The sequence below is a fragment of the Cadophora gregata genome (assembly GCF_030347475.1).
Source record: "Cadophora gregata isolate MNR1 chromosome Unknown scaffold_3, whole genome shotgun sequence".
Taxonomy (NCBI): Eukaryota; Fungi; Ascomycota; class Leotiomycetes; order Helotiales; family Ploettnerulaceae; genus Cadophora; species Cadophora gregata.
The window spans coordinates 133,451-153,858 of NW_026695926.1; the positions used below are offsets into that span (position 1 = coordinate 133,451).

At 41.8% G+C, this 20,408-nt stretch overlaps 2 protein-coding genes across 3 annotated transcripts; both read left to right on the plus strand.

Annotated features, from left to right (window-relative positions):
* The first annotated feature begins 8,181 nt into the window (after window positions 1-8,181).
* Window positions 8,182-17,085, plus strand: ONS95_008657 (uncharacterized protein). 2 transcript variants are annotated; one of them, XM_058502198.1, is made up of 5 exons: window positions 8,182-11,905; window positions 11,954-14,272; window positions 14,319-14,535; window positions 14,585-14,855; window positions 14,997-17,085. In XM_058502198.1, exons 1-5 carry the CDS (start codon window positions 10,982-10,984, stop codon window positions 15,022-15,024), a joined length of 3,759 nt encoding a protein of 1,252 aa, XP_058361125.1. In that variant the 5' UTR covers window positions 8,182-10,981; the 3' UTR covers window positions 15,025-17,085. The 2 variants fall into 2 exon arrangements, with proteins under 2 accessions (XP_058361125.1, XP_058361124.1); XM_058502197.1 differs by having other exon boundaries at window positions 14,585-17,085.
* An 853-nt stretch (window positions 17,086-17,938) lies between these two features.
* ONS95_008658 (uncharacterized protein) lies at window positions 17,939-19,878 on the plus strand (the record flags this gene model as incomplete). Its single annotated transcript, XM_058502199.1, has 2 exons — window positions 17,939-18,876; window positions 18,933-19,878. 2 exons carry the CDS (start codon window positions 17,939-17,941, stop codon window positions 19,510-19,512), a joined length of 1,518 nt encoding a protein of 505 aa, XP_058361126.1. The 3' UTR covers window positions 19,513-19,878.
* Window positions 19,879-20,408: the final 530 nt, after the last annotated feature.

Consider the following 20,408-nt stretch of genomic DNA (forward strand, 5'->3'; position numbering starts at 1 on the left):
TAAAAATAATAAATCAGGTTATATCGCTACCCCCGCCCGCGCTACTGAACTCTTCGCCGGCTACTTAGTAGCCCGGGCCCTCCTAGAGGGTACACGCGTAAGTATTTCCTTATATTATAGTATTAAAACAACGAAGTATTAAGGTATTAATATTAAAGTACTAAGCGAGGCTAACTCTATGATATATATAAGCTCTCACAGTTCGCTAGGCCGCTATTCGGAAGGCCTTAGAAGCTGAGGAGAACAAGGATAAGAATAAGGATAAGATCCGTGCCGCTATCTGTAAGTCGTAATAGTAATCTTACAGATTTTAGATATTATCTAACTATTAATATTAGCTGCTACTCCTACCCTCGCCTCTACTCTTCGCAGAGAGACTACTATTCCCCTCCCTCGCTCTGTTTTTAGTACTATAGGAATAAGCTTCAGCTCTACAGGAGCTGCTATTATCGCTCCTACGGCATGTTTAGCCTTACATACCTCTGCCTTAGCGGAGGTTAATATTATAGCCGGCGTTACCTGGCAGTTAATTAACCTTCTCCTCTCTCCTTAGTAAGCGGTATAAGCTTTGTAACCTTTAAGTAGCAGCTTAGGAATATTACCCCTTTATTATTGTAGTTCAGGCTAGCGTATTAGTGCGGCTTTATAACCTAGAAGTTATAGCTTAGGATCAGGTCTTATAATTCTACTTCTTCTCTCCTCTCTAATAGCGTTTAAGAACTATAAATATAAAGTAAAGGAAACGTAATAAAAGAAAGTGTCTATATAGATTATATAACTTAAGTGAGCTTCTTGATATCAGCTCGAGAGTCTTAAAGGTTTAAAAGAGTAATAAATACTTTAAACTTCTGCTTTAGTAGGTTTTTAGTTAAGCTATCAGCTAGTATATCATTTGTCGGGAGATATATCACCTGAAAACTCCCCTTTTTATACTCCTATTATAGCTATATATTCTGTATATCGATATACTAAAGCTTCATCGAGATTCGCTGGTTCTCTTTAACTATTAGCTAAATCATCTGTTTATTATCGCAGAATATATTCTATAGAGCTCCTATATCAAGCCTTAGCTCTTTAAAGAACCTTTAAAGCGTTATTACCTTCTTAGTAGTCTGTTCTATACTAAGAAGCTCTACCTCGGTTATTAAAGTAGTAATAGTATCTTATCAGGAGGCTTTCTAAATAATAGCTCTTCTAAATAGTATAATTAGGAATCCTTAGGAGGAATAACGCGATTCAGCGTTATCTACAAAAGACACGTCTAAGGTAATAAGAAAGTATATCTCTCTATCCTTCTAACTATAGATAATAGCTAAGAATCTTAAGCTAAACAGATATTATATAGTCTAATTAACCGCCTCTAAGTATAGCGCGCTTAGGTTAGTAAGGAAGTATAATAGTTAAGAGGCTATAAAAGCGATATCTAGCTAGAGTATAATAGCTATATATAGCACTAACCTAACTTTCTCTTGATATTCCTTAATTTACTTAAAAGTTACTATACTAAGGTTCTTAACTAGCTCGTAATACAGGAGAGGTATACTAAGGCACTTCCTATCTACTATATTAAACTTCTAAGCTATCTTCTTAATATAAATATCATATAAGAGAGATACTATCTTCTTTTCCCTATTCTATACTACTCGCACTCCTAAGAACTATTTCATATCTCTTAGGACTATTAGCTTATACGCCTCGTATAGTCCGTCTATAATTATCTGGCCCTTTTCAGTATATCTAATATAATATAAGACCTGAATATTATCGACGTAGAACACTATAAAGATAGTCCTATGCTAGTTTATAAAGATATATAGCTCTTCCGCGAGTAGAGATAGGTCTAGCTTACTAAGTGTCTTTATAAAGTCGCTATACTAGAGTGCAGGTAAGTCTCTTAAGCTATAAAGCGCTCAGTTAATTTCCACTACTATTCCTAGTCTTTTCTAGCCTTCTAGAGGGAAACATAAGACTAAGGCGCTCCTCTTATCTCTCTTTACGTTAATAAAGGTATTAATTATATTAAACTACTTCACTTCTAAATCGAATTAAGCCGCTAGTACTATTATAACTCAGAATAACCTCGCTATAAGTGTAGCCGCGTAGGTTAAGAATATCATAGAGTTATCTTACATATCACCTCGCACTACAATTTAAGACTTATAACACTTAAGCTATCCTATAAAATCTACCTTATAAGTAAATACCTACTTCAAGGGAATCGGTAAAGTAGCTACATCTTCCCTAGGAATTAGTCTCTAATAGTCTCGAGCTTCCAAGTTTAATATCTCCCTTTCCGCGTTAGCCTTAAACTACTCGCTATATAAGTGACTCTCCAGCTCCCTCCAGTTCTTAGGTAGCTTCAGGAGCTTCCCTTGATATTAGTTTTATAAGTTAGAAGCTCTTACTTCTACTCGGATATCTGACATAGCGCTTAAAACTACTACATGAAGTATAATAGTATTATAGCTATTAGCTCACGTCAGAGTCTTACTACAGAAAGTCGTAGTAAACTCTTAAAAGCGCGAGTAGCTATCTTATCTTAGAGCTACTACTATAGAATAATAGCCGCGTGCGATAAGCTTTTCACGTTCTCTTTAAGCTTCCTAAGTTACCTAGATTCGATCACGCTCTACTACTCGCCGCTATTAGCAGCTATTTCTAGCTACCTGTAGAAACTCAGTCCCTGTCGCTTTAGGAGGAGCTTCTAGAAGCTTAGTGACCTATTACTTAAGGTCTTATAGCTATTAACTAGGTAATACAACTTAAGGGTATATTCGTTAGCACGCCTCCTTAATACCTAAACCGGTATTATTACTACTTATAGCGTCCCTCCGGTGCTAGGGCAAGAGATAATTAGTCTCCGCAGCTTCAGTATCTCTCAGGGCGCCTCGACTTAACCTCTCGTAGGGAGTTAGATCTCTACTACTATTAGCGAAGTTATCGTTATAAAGGACTATATTATTACTCTCTACTCCCGAGGTCTGACTCTCGTAGGGAAGTAATTTAAAGGTCTAAGAGAGCTCTAGCGAGTCGACTTCTATCAGCTCTTATACTTCTAGTACTACCCCTGAGCTTCGTAGAAGCTCTATCGGAGTAATATCTATTAGTTCTAGTACCTCCTTAGCGACTAGTATAGTAGTCTTAATACTAATATTAGCCTTAAATACAGCTTCATTTAGTTCAGCTATATATTCCGCTATAACTACATCAGTAATATTACTAATACTATACTCTATATCTAGAGTAATAACATTCTTTTCTAGGTCCTTAATAAGCTCCCTTAGAGTAGAAGTAGGTTAGCTAACCTTCCTCTCTTTCTCAGGGGAATAGAACGTTATCTTATTAAACCGGACGTTACGCGTGATCACTATATAGTATAGCTAGGGCACTTAGATCCTATATAAGTTAGAAGTAATATAACTAACTAAGTATCTAACATGCGCCCTAAGGCTGACTTTAAAGCCTCTATAATTCCTTTTAGCCTCTCTGTTAGTTATAACTAGATATACATACGCCTTATACGTGTATACTCTACTCTAGTCAAGTCTTAAGTCAGTTAAGAGCTTCTTTACTATCAGTAGATCGTACCACTGAAAATAGTTCTGAAACTATTCCTAGAGTACTTAATTTAGACTCCTTATCCCTCAGCGTACAAGAGGACTTATATTATAAAAGTAGATTACTATATAATATACCTCTAAGTAAAGCTTCTTTAGCAGGTTCGCCTAAACACGTATCTTAATAGATTTAGTGATAATCTCCTATCCTACGCGCTCCGCGCTGCTTACAAGTTCTTTAGTATATAGTAGGGGATTCTCTACCTCTATCCCTTCTCTCGTAGTCTATTCCTTATACCTTGACGTGCCTTAAATAGCTATAACTAAGGTATCGTTATTATACTAAATAATATAGACTAATAGTCTATATTAACGCTTAGTCTAACGCTTGAAGTTCTCTAAGACTAGTATAATATAGCTAGCTAACTTACTTAGTAATATATAGCTAAAGAGCTTCCTACTATACTCGTCCTTAATAATAAGTAGCTAGCGAGTACTATTATAACCTACGTTAAAGTCGAATAAGTCCTAGAGGATTTAGTAGAATAGCCTAGCTGCCTTATTCTCTAACTCCTATCTTAATATAACGTTTCTAGCGTGTATAATAGTATAGTCTTTACACTAGATTCTTGATACTCCGTCGAATTATACGCCTCTCCTTATTTTAAGCAACGCCCGTAGAGCACTCTCTCCTAAATAGCCGGTATATAGGTACTATAATTATAGAGTTATAGAACACTTCTTAAGTAGTTAACTTAACAATTGGAAACCTTACTTATTTAAGCTACGACTTAGAGTCAGGTATATTATAATAGGCGTGCGTATTAAGGTCACTAAGTTATAAGAGCGATAAGAGTATCTGAAAAGCTTATATTTAAAGAAAGTTAAGTTAAACTTTTAAACTAACTATCTAATAACTACGCTTATCTAAACCTCCTTATACTATAAAGTAGTATCTTTCCCTGAGTACTATAGCCCGGCGTCTTTTAGTAACGCCTCTAAGATAATATTAACATAGAAATCACAGACTATAGCGACGTTATTAAGTAACAAGTCTTAAGTATTTAAACTATTTAGCTTAGCTAAGGAGTTCTTAAACACTTATTTCCCTCTACCGACTACTGGAATTTATTATATTCTAGCTTCTATATAGTTATTATTAGTTAATCTCTTAAAGGAACCTAGAACTAGCTTATTCTCATAATTAACTAAGTGCTAAGCGCCGCAGTTATTAACTAAGGTACTCTCTAAGAGTACATAAGGAACATTAATAAAGTCCGTAGCGTAGATTCCAAGTGTCTCTTCAAGGTCTAAGAGCTTTAAATTAATAGTAGCTACGTTAATATTTCCGGGGTACTTCCCTTTAGCTTACTAAGATAATAGTTCTCAGTCCTTACTAGGCTTCTTCCTAGTAATCTAAGCTATAGAGATAGTAGTCTAGCTTTCCTTAGAGATCTCTTAGCGTAGTTCTACGTACTTAGGTGCCTGGATAGTCTCACGAATCCTCTTAATTTACTTATCATTTAAACAGAATCTTATACCGTCAGCTTAAAAGCTGTTATAAGCGAAACAGAGCTTTCAGCACTTAATTAGAGGGTGCTAGTATCTGATTCCACAGGGGTAGTTAGTCTTCCTATCTCCTTGATTTAAACAGGAGCGATTCCAAGAGCTTCCGGAATAATCTTACGAGCCTCTTATATCAGAACAACTACCTAGTATCAGCGTAGTATAGAAACTATTAGCTCCCTTACCTCCGTTCCGGTAGTGCTCCTCTATATTCGCTGTAAACGCTAGACTGTACTCCTCCAGTGTTATACTATACTAATATCTTAGAGTATTATCTCTTATAATATCAGCGAGTACTTAAGCGGCCTAAGTCTCTAACTAAACTAATACTACGTTTAGGAAAGCTCGTATACCACGTACTCCTTATATATCAGGAATATTATATACTCTCGCAAGATAGAAGTTCTTTTACTATAGCTTATACCACGTGCGAGGTTTAATTCGCGACTTCTTATCTTAACGTGTCAGTAGGCTAAGTGTATCAGTGTAATCCGAAATAATAGAAGTTAGCACTACCGCGTCTAAAAGTACTATATCACACTTAATAGACCTAACTAGTACTTATAGTCCTGCGGCGCCCTTAGCTATATTATTATTAATTACGTTAGTTAGAATAGACTAGCTAATAGTACTATTTACCTAGTTAAAGAGGTTCTGAATACAGTTATTAAGCGCTATCTATTTAGCTAGCTTATTCGAGTACTCCCTTATTCGAGCTTCCCAGAGTACTTTAATATCTTTAAACTTAGCTTCTAAGAGCTTACTTATAGATACCGGCGGTTCTATTATACTCTCTCTTTCCTTAGTAGTAGCGGCGTTCTATTTCGCTAGTAAATCTAGGTCAGCTTATATTAATAACGCTATCTACTTACTAAGGCGATTATTCATCTCCTCTCGTATAAAATCGTTAATACTTAGGAGATTCGGTCGTTACTTGATAATATTTCTAATATTATTAGCGTCAGGGTTAATAAATCTCCAGATTCCTTTAAGTTCAGTATAGTACTAGAAGGTTATCTACTACTAGAGCTATTACTTTCTCTAATTAAGAGTATTACTCTTGTGTTCAATTAACTCGTCTTAAAGGTATATTAATATATTAGAGAGGCTTTCTATAGAACTAATAGCGTTAAGAGTATTTCGGGAAGTTCAGGGAGGTATTTAAAGGAGTTCTTTAAGTAGTAGTATAAGTATCTCTCGATACTACTTGTAACTCTACTTATACTATATAGTATACTCGTATAGTAGCTTAAACAAGTGAATATAGCTCTTAACTATCGTGTACTATAAGGAGGAGCTTTATGTAGTGTGAAAGTCTTGATTTATTAAGGTATTCTAGAGCTCCCTTATAAGAGGAAGCTCTAGGAGTTCTAGTTATATAAGCAGCCTCTAGTTAGCTGGAGCGCCTTAGGGAGTGCCTCAGGTGCGTCAGGTGCACGATATATATCCTCTCAGGCTAGGAAAATAGTTTACTTTTATTTAAAAGTCGATTATAAGTCTTAGATATAGATAGTTTATATATATAACTTATTTAGTATATATATAACTAAGTCTTTATAGCTTATCTTAAGAAGCCTAAGATATTTAGCTTACTTTATACTAAGTACTACTAGCTAAGTATACTTAAAGATATAGCTAGGTTTATATTAAACTACTTAGCTTATAATTATATAAACTATTATTAAGATAAAATACTTAACTATCTTTACTTTTTACTAATCTTTAATTACTTATAGTAATACTTAACTATAGACTTTAAAAGTATATTAAAGGATAAGTTCAGATATAATTCTATACTTATTATAATAGACTATTTCTTTGTAGAAGTAATATTAATCTCTTACTTCTTTATATATATAACTTATAACTTGGTATAGTTATTTATCTCTAATTACTAGAAGTTTAATAAACCCTTAGAAACAATAATATTAAATAGAAGCTTATAGTTTATCTTCTTCTTTTAGAATAAGTTTTATTATATCTTTAGTATTAAAGTTAAACTTTTTACAACTTATTATACTTAAATAAATAGTTAGATAAAAATTATAAACTAATACTTAAACTAATACTTTTAGCTTTTTATTAACTATTATTAAGATAAATAATTTAAGCTTCTATTAATAATAGATTATACTTAACTAATTTTATTATATGAGTCTTTAAGAATATCTTTATATTAGTTAGAATATAAATATAAGCTAAGAATAAGTTAGAATTAAGATAAGCTTTAGCTAGAGGCTAAATAAATAATTACTAAGAAGCTAAATATTACTAATATATAAGTGTTTACTTATTATTATAAGTAAATTTAATGGAAAGCTTAAGAATTCCTTTATAATTAATAAGAAAAGAAATAATAAGATATAAATAAGTTATATTAAGAAGTTAAGTAAGAGATAAGTAACTTTATGTAAGTAATAATAAGAAATTAGAAAATATATTAATTAAAGAAGAAACTAGATAATTAGTAAGTAAGCTTATTTAAAGTCCTTAGAAAAGAAAGTTACTTATTATATTTAGATCTTCTAACTTTAGTTAAAGTTTATTCTATCTTCTTTATAAATAAGCTTTAATAGTATAATAATAACTTATTCCTTAAATAAGTACTTTAAGAATAAGAACTTATCTAAGTAGATACTAAATAAAAATAAGAAGTCTAAGATATTTTAAAAGTATACTTTAAGTAAGATAAGATTTTATAGTACTAAGCTAAATAAAAAGAGCTTAATTTTAACTTTAAATTCTACTTTATTAAAGACTTTATAACTTATTTATATAAGCTTCAGGACTTTTATTAGATATACTTTATATAACTAAGATTATTTAAGCTACTCCTTAAATAGCTAATTACATAAGAAGCTAAAGATAATAGTATATATAATAGATTGATAGATAATATTATAATATCTAAGGTAAATTATAAGAAATTTTTTTATAACTTAAGGATAAGCTTTCTTTAAAAAGAGAGGTAATATAATAAACTAATTATAATAAGCGAGTTATATAAGTAAGACTAATATTATAAGGCTATAAAGCTAGAGTTATATAATAAACCTAGAACTAGCTTAGTTTACTAGTAGTTATATCTCTCTTACTTATTCTTAAGGCTCCTTAAGAACCTCTTCCTCTCGCTATCTTTTCTACTTTGTATTATAGCTACTAATAAATATTCATTGTACCGTCACAGATAAGAACAGTCGATAGGCGTGGAATCCAAGTGAAGCCCGAGACTGGAGCTGATAGACGCAGCTTCGGACCAAGTCGTGCCTCTTCTACTTCTGCCTCAGGGCCAGCCGAACAAGGAAGAAGGATGTCAGAGAGGCCGGGTGTGGTATTGTCCTGTGGTGAATCATGGTATCGGCTGGGTATCAGTGGCCTCCTATAATCTCGCTGGTCGATGAAAATAAATGCTGCGAGGTCCTCAATATCCGGACCACGGCGTCAGGCCGTGGAGTTCAAGCTGCACATGATGGGTTTCTGAACCAGGTGTCTCCCCTCAATTTCGCCAGACATCAGGCCTAGTGAAAGTCTAAAAAGTACGCTGGCTGACTGACGATATGTACACAGATTGAAGTTCGCAAGTCCCGCTCATCCCCACTACCAGTGCAGTAATTTATATGAGTATATCGGCTTTTATGAGTTGGCATTGGTAGCTGGGGATCGGCGCTACGGTTCAGCGCCTACCAGCAATATTTGGCAAAATGATGGCTGCATACCTACACGCCAGAACGTTTTAAAAAGTTGTCTCGTAATTAACATGTTCTGGACCGGAGGAGGGGTTTAAGCTCCCACTCCCTATACTCCAGGGCTGTGAATAGGAAGGACCGTCCAGGAACCTTGAGGTTGTATCCATGCGGTCCTTCTTGATGACATGTCAAGAGACGACATAGAAAGCTGCGGTAGCATTGTCATGAGGTGGGCAGTATGGAATGATAAATAACACATGCTACTTCTGTTCGGAATTGCACGCATTGCATGAGGTGCTGCAGCCCTTTGAGCCATTGCGCGGCTCACGGAGAGGAGGGGACGATTCGAGCGAGTGTGTCAAAAGAAGAAAGGAATTGTGCTTAGATGGATGGTATGTACAGTTAGAGTATGTAGACACTCACTCGATGAGGGGTAGAGCGCCCCTCGGATACGCTGTGACGATTTGTTGTGGGGGATTCATTGAGCGTTGTTCAAGGACGCTCTCGGACAAACTCTCCCCACACTTGAGCAAGCAGCTGATGATGAGGACTTGAGCATCCCTCTATGCATCGTACTGTATAGCTCGATGGGCATCTACCTTGATTTTGTGCTGTATGACATTTGGATCACAGAGTCTGAGAGCAGATGGCTGACCTGGTGGGTGAATGAGAGAACTGCAAGAGGATGGTGAGATGGTGAGAAGTGAGCACTCCGGGCATCCTGTCACTGAGCCATATATCGGTAACTTCGTAAATGGGACTCCGCGCTGGACATCTATCGCCGGAGGGCGGAACAGGAGAGAGCGTGAGCGAATCTGGAGATTTGTGGGCCTTCCCGTCATATTGTACTTTGACTCACTTGATTCGCACCTATGTTCATTCATATAATACCTTATTGATTTTCTCTTCATAGATTTGTAGCCACACATTGCCATTTGCCAACAGCTCATTCAACCCTGCTCGGGTCTACTTTGAAGTTCCAAAAATCATCTGCCTTCTGAAAGATATGAGCCGTCATATCTGTCCAGGTCCATGAGTACGTCCTTCCCAGATCCTCATCCACTTGTCAGAGTGGATCAGGGAGTTGACGCCTGCACTGAGGTGAGTGTGACGGTTGGAGTCCCAGCTTCAGCTTCTTTTGCTTCGCTTCCCGTTGTCAACACCCATCTCCTCAACCTCTTTCTTGTATGTCTGTACATCTGCCGAATCCAGGTAGCCGGCGTCCTTCTTCTTTCTGTTACCTAGCTAGTATATCTATTCATTCTGCGTTCACTAGCCAAAAGACTGCGAGCAACGAACGGGATCCTCATCCGATTGTTGCCGTCCGCGTCCTCTATAGGCCCAGCACCAGTACCGGCGTGATCCAAGCATGTTCAGTTCAGTTCATTTGCGAGTCAGACAGTGAAACGTCAAAAACACCAGATCCTGCCTACTACACAACCCCGTCGCGCAGTGCGGTACACCCCGCCCCTCCTCCGTGAAAGTATCAATCGGCTTTCACGAACAACGCGTCCTTGATACCTTCTCCTTGCCCGCCCAGCCTTACGACCTGACAACCTCGGATTCATTCATACACTTATCTATCGCGGGTACTTGTCTCCAAAGATTTGAGGAGGTGACTCCCTTCAGCGACACCCGACTCGAATCGATCAGCCTGGTCCTGGTCCTGGCGGTCCTCTCGAGCCAGCCAGAGCGGCGGATGTGACTCGCAGACCTGTCCAAACGCAGCGAATTGAAGTCTTCCCACTGCACTGCACTTTACCCGCCGCCCATCTCACGCCCCGGCGACCACCCACGGCGCAATCTCCAACATATTCGTTCCCGTTTCCACGATACAGTAGCAGAGCCACCGAGCGTCTGCTCTCTTCTCCTGCCTAACCCCTCGTCTCGTCCCATTCATCATTCGATCTGGCCATCGCACGCAAACGAGCGTGTCGACAATAATAAGATACGGGACACGCAGATCTCGATACTGTTCCGATACCCACCCTGGTGCCACCGACGGCCCTGCACCACCGAGAGATACCTACGCCTCGACCGCTAAAACAAAAGCGATCAGCACAACACCAAAATCCAATCCACGCCCTCATCAACTTCTCGCCCTGTCCTGGACTGTGTCTGGACTTGAAGATTGAGAATGCATTGACCCCATGCAGGTGAAAGAAGTTCACGATGCTTATGACACTGCGCAGCAACGGCATATTTCCTGATCAGCAGAATTCCCAGTCGTTCAATTCCAGTACCAGTGCTTACCCATCCAGCACCTCCCACATCGCCAACCGTGTGGGACAATACACCGAAGAGAGTCCGCTGCGAACCTCGTCCCCTCTCCGCCCCTCTCGCGGTCGATATTCTCCCTCCGACCAGTTCGCAGCAGCACAGGAATCGAGATTTGCGGGGAAGCGCAGATCGCCGCCTCTGATGAATGGTCTTTTGGGGAACGCGCCGCAGCCGGTGATGTATGTGCGAGCGCTGTACGACTACGAGGCAGATGACAGGACGAGCCTGAGCTTCCACGAAGGAGATGTCATTCAGGTCATCACCCAGCTGGAAAGCGGTTGGTGGGATGGAGTCATCAATGGAGTAAGAGGCTGGTTCCCGAGCAATTATTGCCAGATCATTGCGAATCCGGAAGATGCGCTGGAAGGCAAACAGAATGGCACAGCAAGCGATGCAGATGATGGAGATGAAGAGGGGGAGGAAGACGAAGAGACGGAAGAATTTGAGGACCAGTACGAAGAGGAATCCGCTGACTCGGAGAGAGACGAAATGACCCAATTGCCCATTGAGGGAACAAGTAGCAATGAACGAACAAGGGCAGACTTTTGGATACCACAAGCTACGCCGGATGGACGTTTGTTCTATTTCAATACAGAGACGGGCGAGAGCAGCATGGAGCTTCCGCTGGAATCTCCCTCTTCTGTGACGGAGAACGGACCACGCGATCGAATGAATATTAACATTCCTGAGAAGACCCGACCCCCACCAGAGATGATGGCTCGAGGTTACATGCAGGACGAAGATGACGATTCCGAGGGTAACTCGGCATCAGAATTAGAGGGGGAGACATTGATGCTCGCCTCTAGAAGCTCATATGTAAGCTTGGATCTCTCATGTTTCTCTTTGTGCTAATCCATCCCTCAGCCTCGAAAACGCCGGTCTCTAGTCTCTGAAGGTATCTCTCCTGCCACTTCAATGGACTCGATAACCGGTGCTTCCCCTGTCACGCGATCCCGACCTGCAGACCCTTTCATAAACCCCAATTTGTCCATGGTCACGGCCATGCCAATCATGGGTCCCTCAACCACCTCATTCACGAACCCCTCACTCAATCCACCACATGCCGCAACCCTACCTCGGTCTTTCTTCGATGATGGCTCCGCCGCACCATTGACTTGGAACAAGCTCGTAGCGAACATGAAGAAGGCCGTGGACAGGTACCGAGAGTCAATCAATAACAATGATCGATCGGAATATGTGAGCCGTGCGGAAGACATCTCGGACCATTTGCGACTGCTCCTGGCAGCTGGATCTGGCACAACAGATAATCACTCTGGGCAGCCATCGATCATATCCACGAACAAAGCCCTCTATCCCCACTTTCGTGATATGATGTCGAAGTTCTCCAAACTGGTTATATCTTCACATATTGCTGCGGCGGATTGGCCAAATGCGGAATCATATCAGAAATGCTTGCAGGAGGCCGATGGTGTACTGCAGGGTGTCTTCAGCTATGTTGAAGTTGCAAGACAACAGCGCGGTGAAGATATCCCACGACTGCTCCCTGGTTTTGTAATTGGAAGCACGACTGGTGGCAATTGGCAGAATAATGGACTGGGGACTCGAGATCCATTGACTTCGAACTTTCTGGACGAAGACGAGGGTGTCGTCGAGCCTTCTGCGACATTGGATGCTAAATTGATGGAACGACTCGAAGACCTCAAGCGTCAACTGACTTCGAGCCTTCGAAAATTGGAAGAACAGCTTGTCGTGTCAGAAAAAATCATAACCCCCTACAGGCACGAAGTCATTGGAAACAATGTCTGCTCTGCGGCTAAGAAAGTACTGGTTATGTTCAAACCCTGGGTCTCAACTGTTGAATCCATCAACCTTTCGTCCCTTGTGAACAGCTTCCAAAATCCCTCGTTGGTTGACTTTGCTCAACACAAACAAAGCTTGTATGACAATATATCTGATCTGATATTAGCCTGTCAGGCCGTTGCCGGCCCTCTGGGTGACGAATGGGCTGAGATCCGTGGCGAATCGCTCGAAGGGCGCCTCAACTATGTCCGGCAATGCGCAAAACAGTTAGAAACTAATTCTTCGCACATCGGCTTTTCTCTGCAATTACTTGGCGAGCAAGTACAGATGTCTTCGCAACCAGAAGACCAAGAACCACCACCACCTCCCCCAAGGGAAGATTCTCGCCTTCGGGATGCACGAAGGGTAGAAAGCATGCCATACGAACGCACGCATCAACGCACAGATTCGCGTGTCACTGCTTTAAGGCCAGGCTTAGCTGGTATTGCGCAGTCTCAATCATACTCGGAGGGCGACCCAGCCGCAAACTATCGGAAAGGCGAGAACTCGAAAGTCCGGAAATTCTTCGGTGAGGAGCCTATACGAAGGGACGAGCAACCAGACGAAACTCCCGATTGCCTGAAGCTCGATCATGAGGAGGACATTTCCTATGACATGAAAGTTGCACCTCCACAGCTGAAAGGTGGAACTCTTCTTGCTTTGGTAGAACAATTGACTCGTCATGACAAGCTCGACTCAAGTTTCAACAATACCTTCTTGTTGACATATCGATCATTTACCACGGCCAGGGAGCTATTTGAGATGTTGGTCAAGCGCTTCCAAATTCAACCACCAGAGGGTATGGTTCAATCGGACTACGATATTTGGAGGGATCGCAAACAGAAACCGATTCGATTCCGAGTCGTTAATATCTTGAAGAGTTGGTTCGACAATTTCTGGATGGAAGATCAGAGTGACGACACCAAAGCTCTCATTCGTGATGTTTACACATTTGCCAGAGATACCGTCAAAACTACGGAGACCCCTGGCTCGGGTCCGTTGATGGCGGTATTAGAGCAACGATTACGAGGACAAGATACTACTGCGAAACGGCTGGTTCTCACACTGAGTCAATCGACTCCTCAACCCATCATGCCAAAGAATATGAAGAAACTTAAGTTCTTGGACATCGACGTGACGGAATTCGCCCGCCAGCTCACCATCGTCGAATCGAAACTCTACGGCAAGATCAAGCCCACAGAGTGTCTGAACAAAACTTGGCAGAAGAAGGTTGGAGAGAACGACCCCGAGCCAGCACCGAACGTCAAGGCACTCATCCTACACTCGAATCAATTGACGAACTGGGTGGCAGAAATGATTCTTACACAACTCGATGTTAAGAAGCGTGTTGTGGTCATCAAGCACTTTGTTCTCGTGGCCGATGTAAGTCGATTACTGTCCTGTGTAAACTCATCTTAATAATATATAGAAATGTCGGCAATTGAATAATTACTCCACGCTCACGTCTATCATCTCTGCTCTCGGTACAGCACCAATCCACCGACTGAAGCGAACTTGGGATCAAGTACCGGCCAAGACAACTGCTGTTCTGGAGTCGATGCGTAGACTCATGGGGAGCACCAAAAATTTTGGCGAATACAGAGAGAGCTTGCATCTCGCCAATCCACCCTGTATTCCATTTTTCGGTACGAATTGCTCTCTCTCCTTGCTTGCTAGTGCTAACGTGCCACTCAGGTGTATATCTTACTGATCTAACTTTCATCGAAGATGGTATTCCATCTATCATCAAGAAGTCTACACTGATTAACTTCGCCAAACGTGCCAAGACAGCAGAAGTTATTCGTGACATACAACAGTACCAGAATGTGCCTTACCCCTTGCAAGCAGTTCCAGAGCTTCAAGAATACATATTGAGCAACATGCAAGCAGCAGGAGATGTACACGAGATGTATGAGAAGAGCTTGACAGTTGAGCCACGTGAGAGAGAAGACGAGAAGATAGTAAGGTATGTGAGACTGGAGGAGATATCAACCTATGGCGGGTACCCTTTATGAAGCTCTAAAGATCAAATCTGAGAATTCCCGCAAGATGCAATTGCCTATTTGGGGTGTAGAAGGAACGTGCTTACCAAGTTGGTCGAACATAGGGTTTTAGCCGAGTCCGGCTTCCTATAAGCCAATATCAACCACACAAGCCTCACATCATACGCCACGAATGACAGCGAAGAGATACAACGCCTTACTACAAATGATATGTTTGACGACGAAACGAGACGCACCTATTCTCACGCCACTGTCCCAAGATCTGGACAGACCAGGTACTAGAGCATCTTCGAACTGTAAGCCGGCCCGGCATCTTTCCGCAGTACCAATCCCCTCGGTTTTACTTCGACAACTCCAATACCCATTATATCAGTCGCATGGTTTTTACACATATCGATTTATACCACAAATCTGCCTGTCTTCGATTCGATTTCTTCCGCCGCATACACCACACCATTACATAGAAGTTTTGATATATCCACGTGGTTCGGTTTCCCTTCTGGCCTTACAAGGTTTTCTACTTCTTCCGAGCAAGAGAATAGGCGTTCATCCTTTTGAATGTGTTTCCCCGGTGGTGCAAAATAGTTGTCCAATAAATTTTCGCGGTCTTATTCTGCAAGCGGTCCTTCTGTAGGCTTACGGATCAGGATTGATGGAGCACGGGTGTATCTTCTGGTTCGCTTTGGGAAATGGTGCACCTGCAATGCGAGCAGGGGGGGACAATGAAGCAGTCGGGCAAGCAAGCATAAGTATTCCAATTGGGGGCTGATCGCATGCACCACCCAACAAATAGGGTCTCTTTACCCACTTCCCATGACCAACTAAACTCCAACTTTCTGTTATCATCTAATATCTCCCATGTACTCTCCATATCTATCCCCTCGTCTTCTTCTGAGAATTGTGGGGAATTTTCGCCTAAAAAGGATACACGATTATGTGTCCTAAAACATGACATGAGCATGTGAGCCTTCCCCCGGCAGCAGCCTGGACGGATTCTCGGTATCTGGCCCCGACGTCTCTCTCCCCATTCGTCTGAGCCGTATCAATAGGACGCGAGTCAATGGCCAGGCACATGGATGTTTGACCTGTCGTTACATAGCAGAACAGCAAATGTGCTGCCTCTGCAGGCCACGCGATCTGGGGTGCAGATTCCAGCCTGCACAAACGTCGCGGTACAATCTATGGGTAATCCAAACTCTTTATACTATTAGATTGGAAGTGTGGTTGTCAATCTGGTTGGTTGGGGGTAATGTCGTCTACAGATGCGAATTTCGGATAATCCCACCTTGGTTGGGTGTTGGGACATTTGTGGGGGGCGAATGGGGGCATGAAAGTAGAAGCTTGTTCTGTGCCGAGTGAGTGATGGGTAGGTAGCAATTTCCGCCTCGTCTCTGGTATCTCGTTGCTGCATGTCCTTTTTCTTGTGTTACGAGCAAGACTTTGGAAGTGCTGGTAAGGAGCTGGAGGCCAATGTAGGTATATGATTGTTGGTTTTACATTTTTAAAAATTGTTTGGGGTGTGGTCGATGTGGCCTACAATCTTATGCATTGTTAGTTGATGTATTGCTCCCCGTGTGCCCACTGTACAACATTCTAGTGTCAAAATCATTCTGTTATGAACAAGCAGTGTTGCTATCATCTTTCCAGGACGAGTTTTGGAAGTTCCAAAGCATGCTATGTTGGCTGAAGTCTCCCAAGTTGAATCGAGGGATGGCCGTGCGGGATTCATACTCCGTGTCATTTCAGGGGTATAGTTTCAGATGGAATAGCTGATTTGGGATGACAGTTGTCTTCTGCATGCTTTCGAAAGGAAACCTTTGTGGCTGGGCGGGACGGACGGGTTGTGGTAAGACGGGGCCGTGCAGGATTGTGGTGGAGGGCCTGTGATGCTGCGGCGGAGTAATATTCGATGCATGGGAGAGTAGTGGGGCTCGTATGCTTCACACTAAGAGAGCATTTAGTAGTTTTCCTGTGAAAATTCGTTCTGGCTCGCTGATTAGGAAAGTGGTTCAGCCATTCACTTGTAAGCCTTGAACGAACTATGCGGGGTTTGGCAGAAAAGTCACCTGGTAGATTAGGGTATACTACTGGGTCTTCCAGAGCCAGGATCTTAGAAAAATGGCGGTTTTTCAAGAGAAGTTTTGTGAATGCGAGTTGCTCCTCCTCGAATTTGCATTGTTACTTTTTCACGACAATTTCAACTTTGCCCTCGTGCTACATCACTATCAGCATATCTAAGCCTGTCAATTTACAAGATCTTCGGAAGGTGAATAATGTGAAGACAACCCAGTTTATGGTGTTGATCTACGCAAGCTGCCTGGCACCTTACTCCGGTGCCATGTTCTTACCTTTTTTCCAGCACACAATATAGATGGTCGAGGTGAGGTATTTGTAACCCTCGTGCGGCACATGTTCTTCTTAGCTTTGGGAGGACTGCTCCTCCCGAATATATGGCTTTTCATCCTTTTAATCATTCCATCCATTTCACCTGGCTGACTTGTTCTTTTGCTCACCTTTTCGAATTAAGCACATGATGATGCGCTAGCTATTTATGTTCCCTATTAGGTGGTCGAGAATATTTGACGTGTGCTTCCAGGGGGTTTTGTTGATTCCCCTCGCTTATTGCAGTTTCTTATTTCTCCTTGCTAGTCTAGCCCCTAATCATGTAAGTTACTACAACACCTCTCCGGGACACAACTTAGTCTTCTTCGAGCAAACAACCTCCATCTGACTCTTACAAACGATCAAGCCTTACTCCACAGACTCATTACATCTCTAGTTTCTAGGTGTTCATGCCGGTCTTCAACACACGCACTGCTTACAAGCCCGAGACTCGTCTGGCAACTTATTCAGCTTTCTCCAGCTACTTCGTGCTGCGTCCATATACTTACACCCAATATGAAATTGCCACATTAATCAATTCATTTGCTCTTGTCTGGACTCTATCTCCACTCACAATTCATAATCAAAACTCACCATTTAGTCATCCTCACACCTTTCAGATCCTCTTTCTGAAGCTCTCACGTTCTAATAATTCAGTAAAGTCATGGGCATGATGGGTGAGGATATCTCAACAGTACCCAAGGAAGAATATTGCGACTCAACTCGATTCAATCCGGTTGTGATCAAGCGAACTCAAGACACCAAACACAACGCCACGATTTCTTTGGGCAGTACGAGAAATCGACATAGAGCCAGAACAGGGGCCGAGGACAAAGATTCTAGATCGATCGCGGCCCTACGAAGACACAATCTCATTATGAATCTGGTCTCTGATGCAGAAAACGACCAAAAACCTTCATTGAACCTTGAGGTACTCGAGCTCGCACCCTCCTTCGAACCTCAGGCACAGGATCAAATTTCATTCAAGCCGGAGTTTTCGCCAGAAACTATTCATTTCTCGCAGTTATTTTCAACATTTAGAACAGATGATGGGTTCTCTACTGAGTCTAACTTAGGCTCTTCTTTATGCTCTACGTTCGACTTCGAAAGATCTCCCCTCGGGTCATTGGACACGGCACCATTTCAAAAGTCTTCTGGACCTCCTTTCGATATTCCACCCTCACAAGGCAGTCAGCCGCGCCTGCAGAGAAAGCTCAAGAGCGTCAGTAGTGAATGGAGGCGGTGGTTTGTGGAGAGGCAACGGACTCCGCCAAGAAAGGCTGCAAGAAGAAAGCCAATTAAGGGCAAGGTGCCCTTGATAGCCCCTAGATTTTCAAGGGGGAACAATTATAATGTGAGGAACGTGCACCAGGACTCTGGTACAAAGTCTGGTCAGTCTACGTGCATAAACCATGCCTCCAATTCAAGCGAGAGGAAGAGTCTTGCAGGAATGTCTCAAGGAGAAGGAGGATCAAGTCAAACATCGCTACCACGTTCTCGGGATTCGGCTCCTGAGCTCGTAGGGGAATTCGCAATGCAGCAGACACAACAGCAAGCCACACTGGAAAGGGGGGAAATGGGCATCCAAAAGCCGTCATTCTTGTAAGCACAATTACCAATTTAGAAGTAGCAAGGCAGCTGTTAATTCATTCTGTCAGGAAGCCACACTCCGATATACTCAAAATCACACTTGGCTCTACCACGTTCGCAATATATGCCGACTTCCTTTGGTGGCATTGCCCGTTGCTTGCACAAGAGTGCCAGCAAACTTGTTCCCGCGAGCTCTCATTTTTACCAAGGTCACTCCAAGACGTAGATATGGAGGTGTTCTGTCTGTTTGTTAATTGGCTCTACATGGAAAGAGTGATCAACAAGCGAGACGAACCGCCATTTCAACAAAGGACAATGGGCCTTTATGTTATTGCTAAAAGATTGCAGATGCCGAGACTTGCCAATGATGCTATTGATGCTCTGGAGGCAAGACGACGTATGGAGGGCGATATTCAAACGAAAGCCTTCCACTCTGTCTACGACAACACCGAGGATGGGGACCCCTTGCGGAGGTACATTACTGACGTTTGCATGCACTTCAAGCCGCATATCTCCGAGAGGCACAAGAAAGAAAGATACCCCGATGAATTGAACCGGGATATCTTCGTGGCCTCGCTTACCGATCTGATGAAGCCTGAAGATGGCGAGATTGATACTACCAAATACCACATGAAGGTCGAGCCGTGAATCCTGAAGGCCGGGCCAGGTCGAGGGACTTACTGGGAGGAGCTAGCATAGTGCTCAAGGAATAGTGTCGTGAGGTTTAATGCAGGTACCGTTGGCAGCTGGAGATCAGATGGTAGAGCTCACTGAAGGGCTGGGTTACCTTGGCTGGAGAGAGTGGAGGATTCAAGCAGTACTATGTAACGACAGCATACTCACTCACTCACTCAGTTGACAGAAGCGCGCAGGTCTTTTCACCAGACTGAGATTGACCTCTCAAGGATTCTCGCTGTGTCGTACCAGGCCTGACTATGACAAAGAAGTCGAATCTAGGAGCCAAAGCCTTCAGAGTTTGCTCACACGTTTTTGCGGGAGAAATTCCTATTCGAGTTGTGGATAAGCGAACCATGCCATCATGTTGTCATTCATACTATAGTATCATGGATTCTCGTCGTCCTCCACGAGGTTCAGTCTGAAGCTCGTCTGACGAACTGCTTAGTTCCCAGTCCTTTCTTTGCTGCCCCATCGACTGAGTTATCCTCGCAATGCGAATTTAGACCCACCCCACCCATCAGACATGCTATAGAAGTTAAGATGTAGACTGCTAGACTAATCGTCAGCTGACTAGCGGTGAGCTTCTTATAATTACTATTACTCTTAGTTAGAATAAGTAAGTGTAGATTAGAAGCAAGTGCGGATTTTTACGATTTTATATATATTCAATTCTCTACTAAATCTTTAGCTTTTTTATATTATTACTAGATATACTTTTACTTACTTATTATAATAAGTTATAAGTAAACTTATCTAATTTAAATGCTATAGCTCCTTTACCTTCTAAAGCGTCTAAGAGCTATTAAGCTTTGAAATAGCTCTATTAATATAATCGACGACTTAAAAACACGTCTTTAAAAAGTAAA

Bases quoted from the DNA above. Each gene is read 5' to 3' on its own strand.
- ONS95_008657 (XM_058502197.1), top strand. From the start codon at position 10,982: ATGCTTATGACACTGCGCAGCAACGGCATATTTCCTGATCAGCAGAAT. The intron at 11,906-11,953 runs GTAAGCTTGGAT...TCCATCCCTCAG, and splicing joins TCGCCTCTAGAAGCTCATAT to CCTCGAAAACGCCGGTCTCT. The intron at 14,536-14,584 runs GTACGAATTGCT...CGTGCCACTCAG, and splicing joins ACCCTGTATTCCATTTTTCG to GTGTATATCTTACTGATCTA.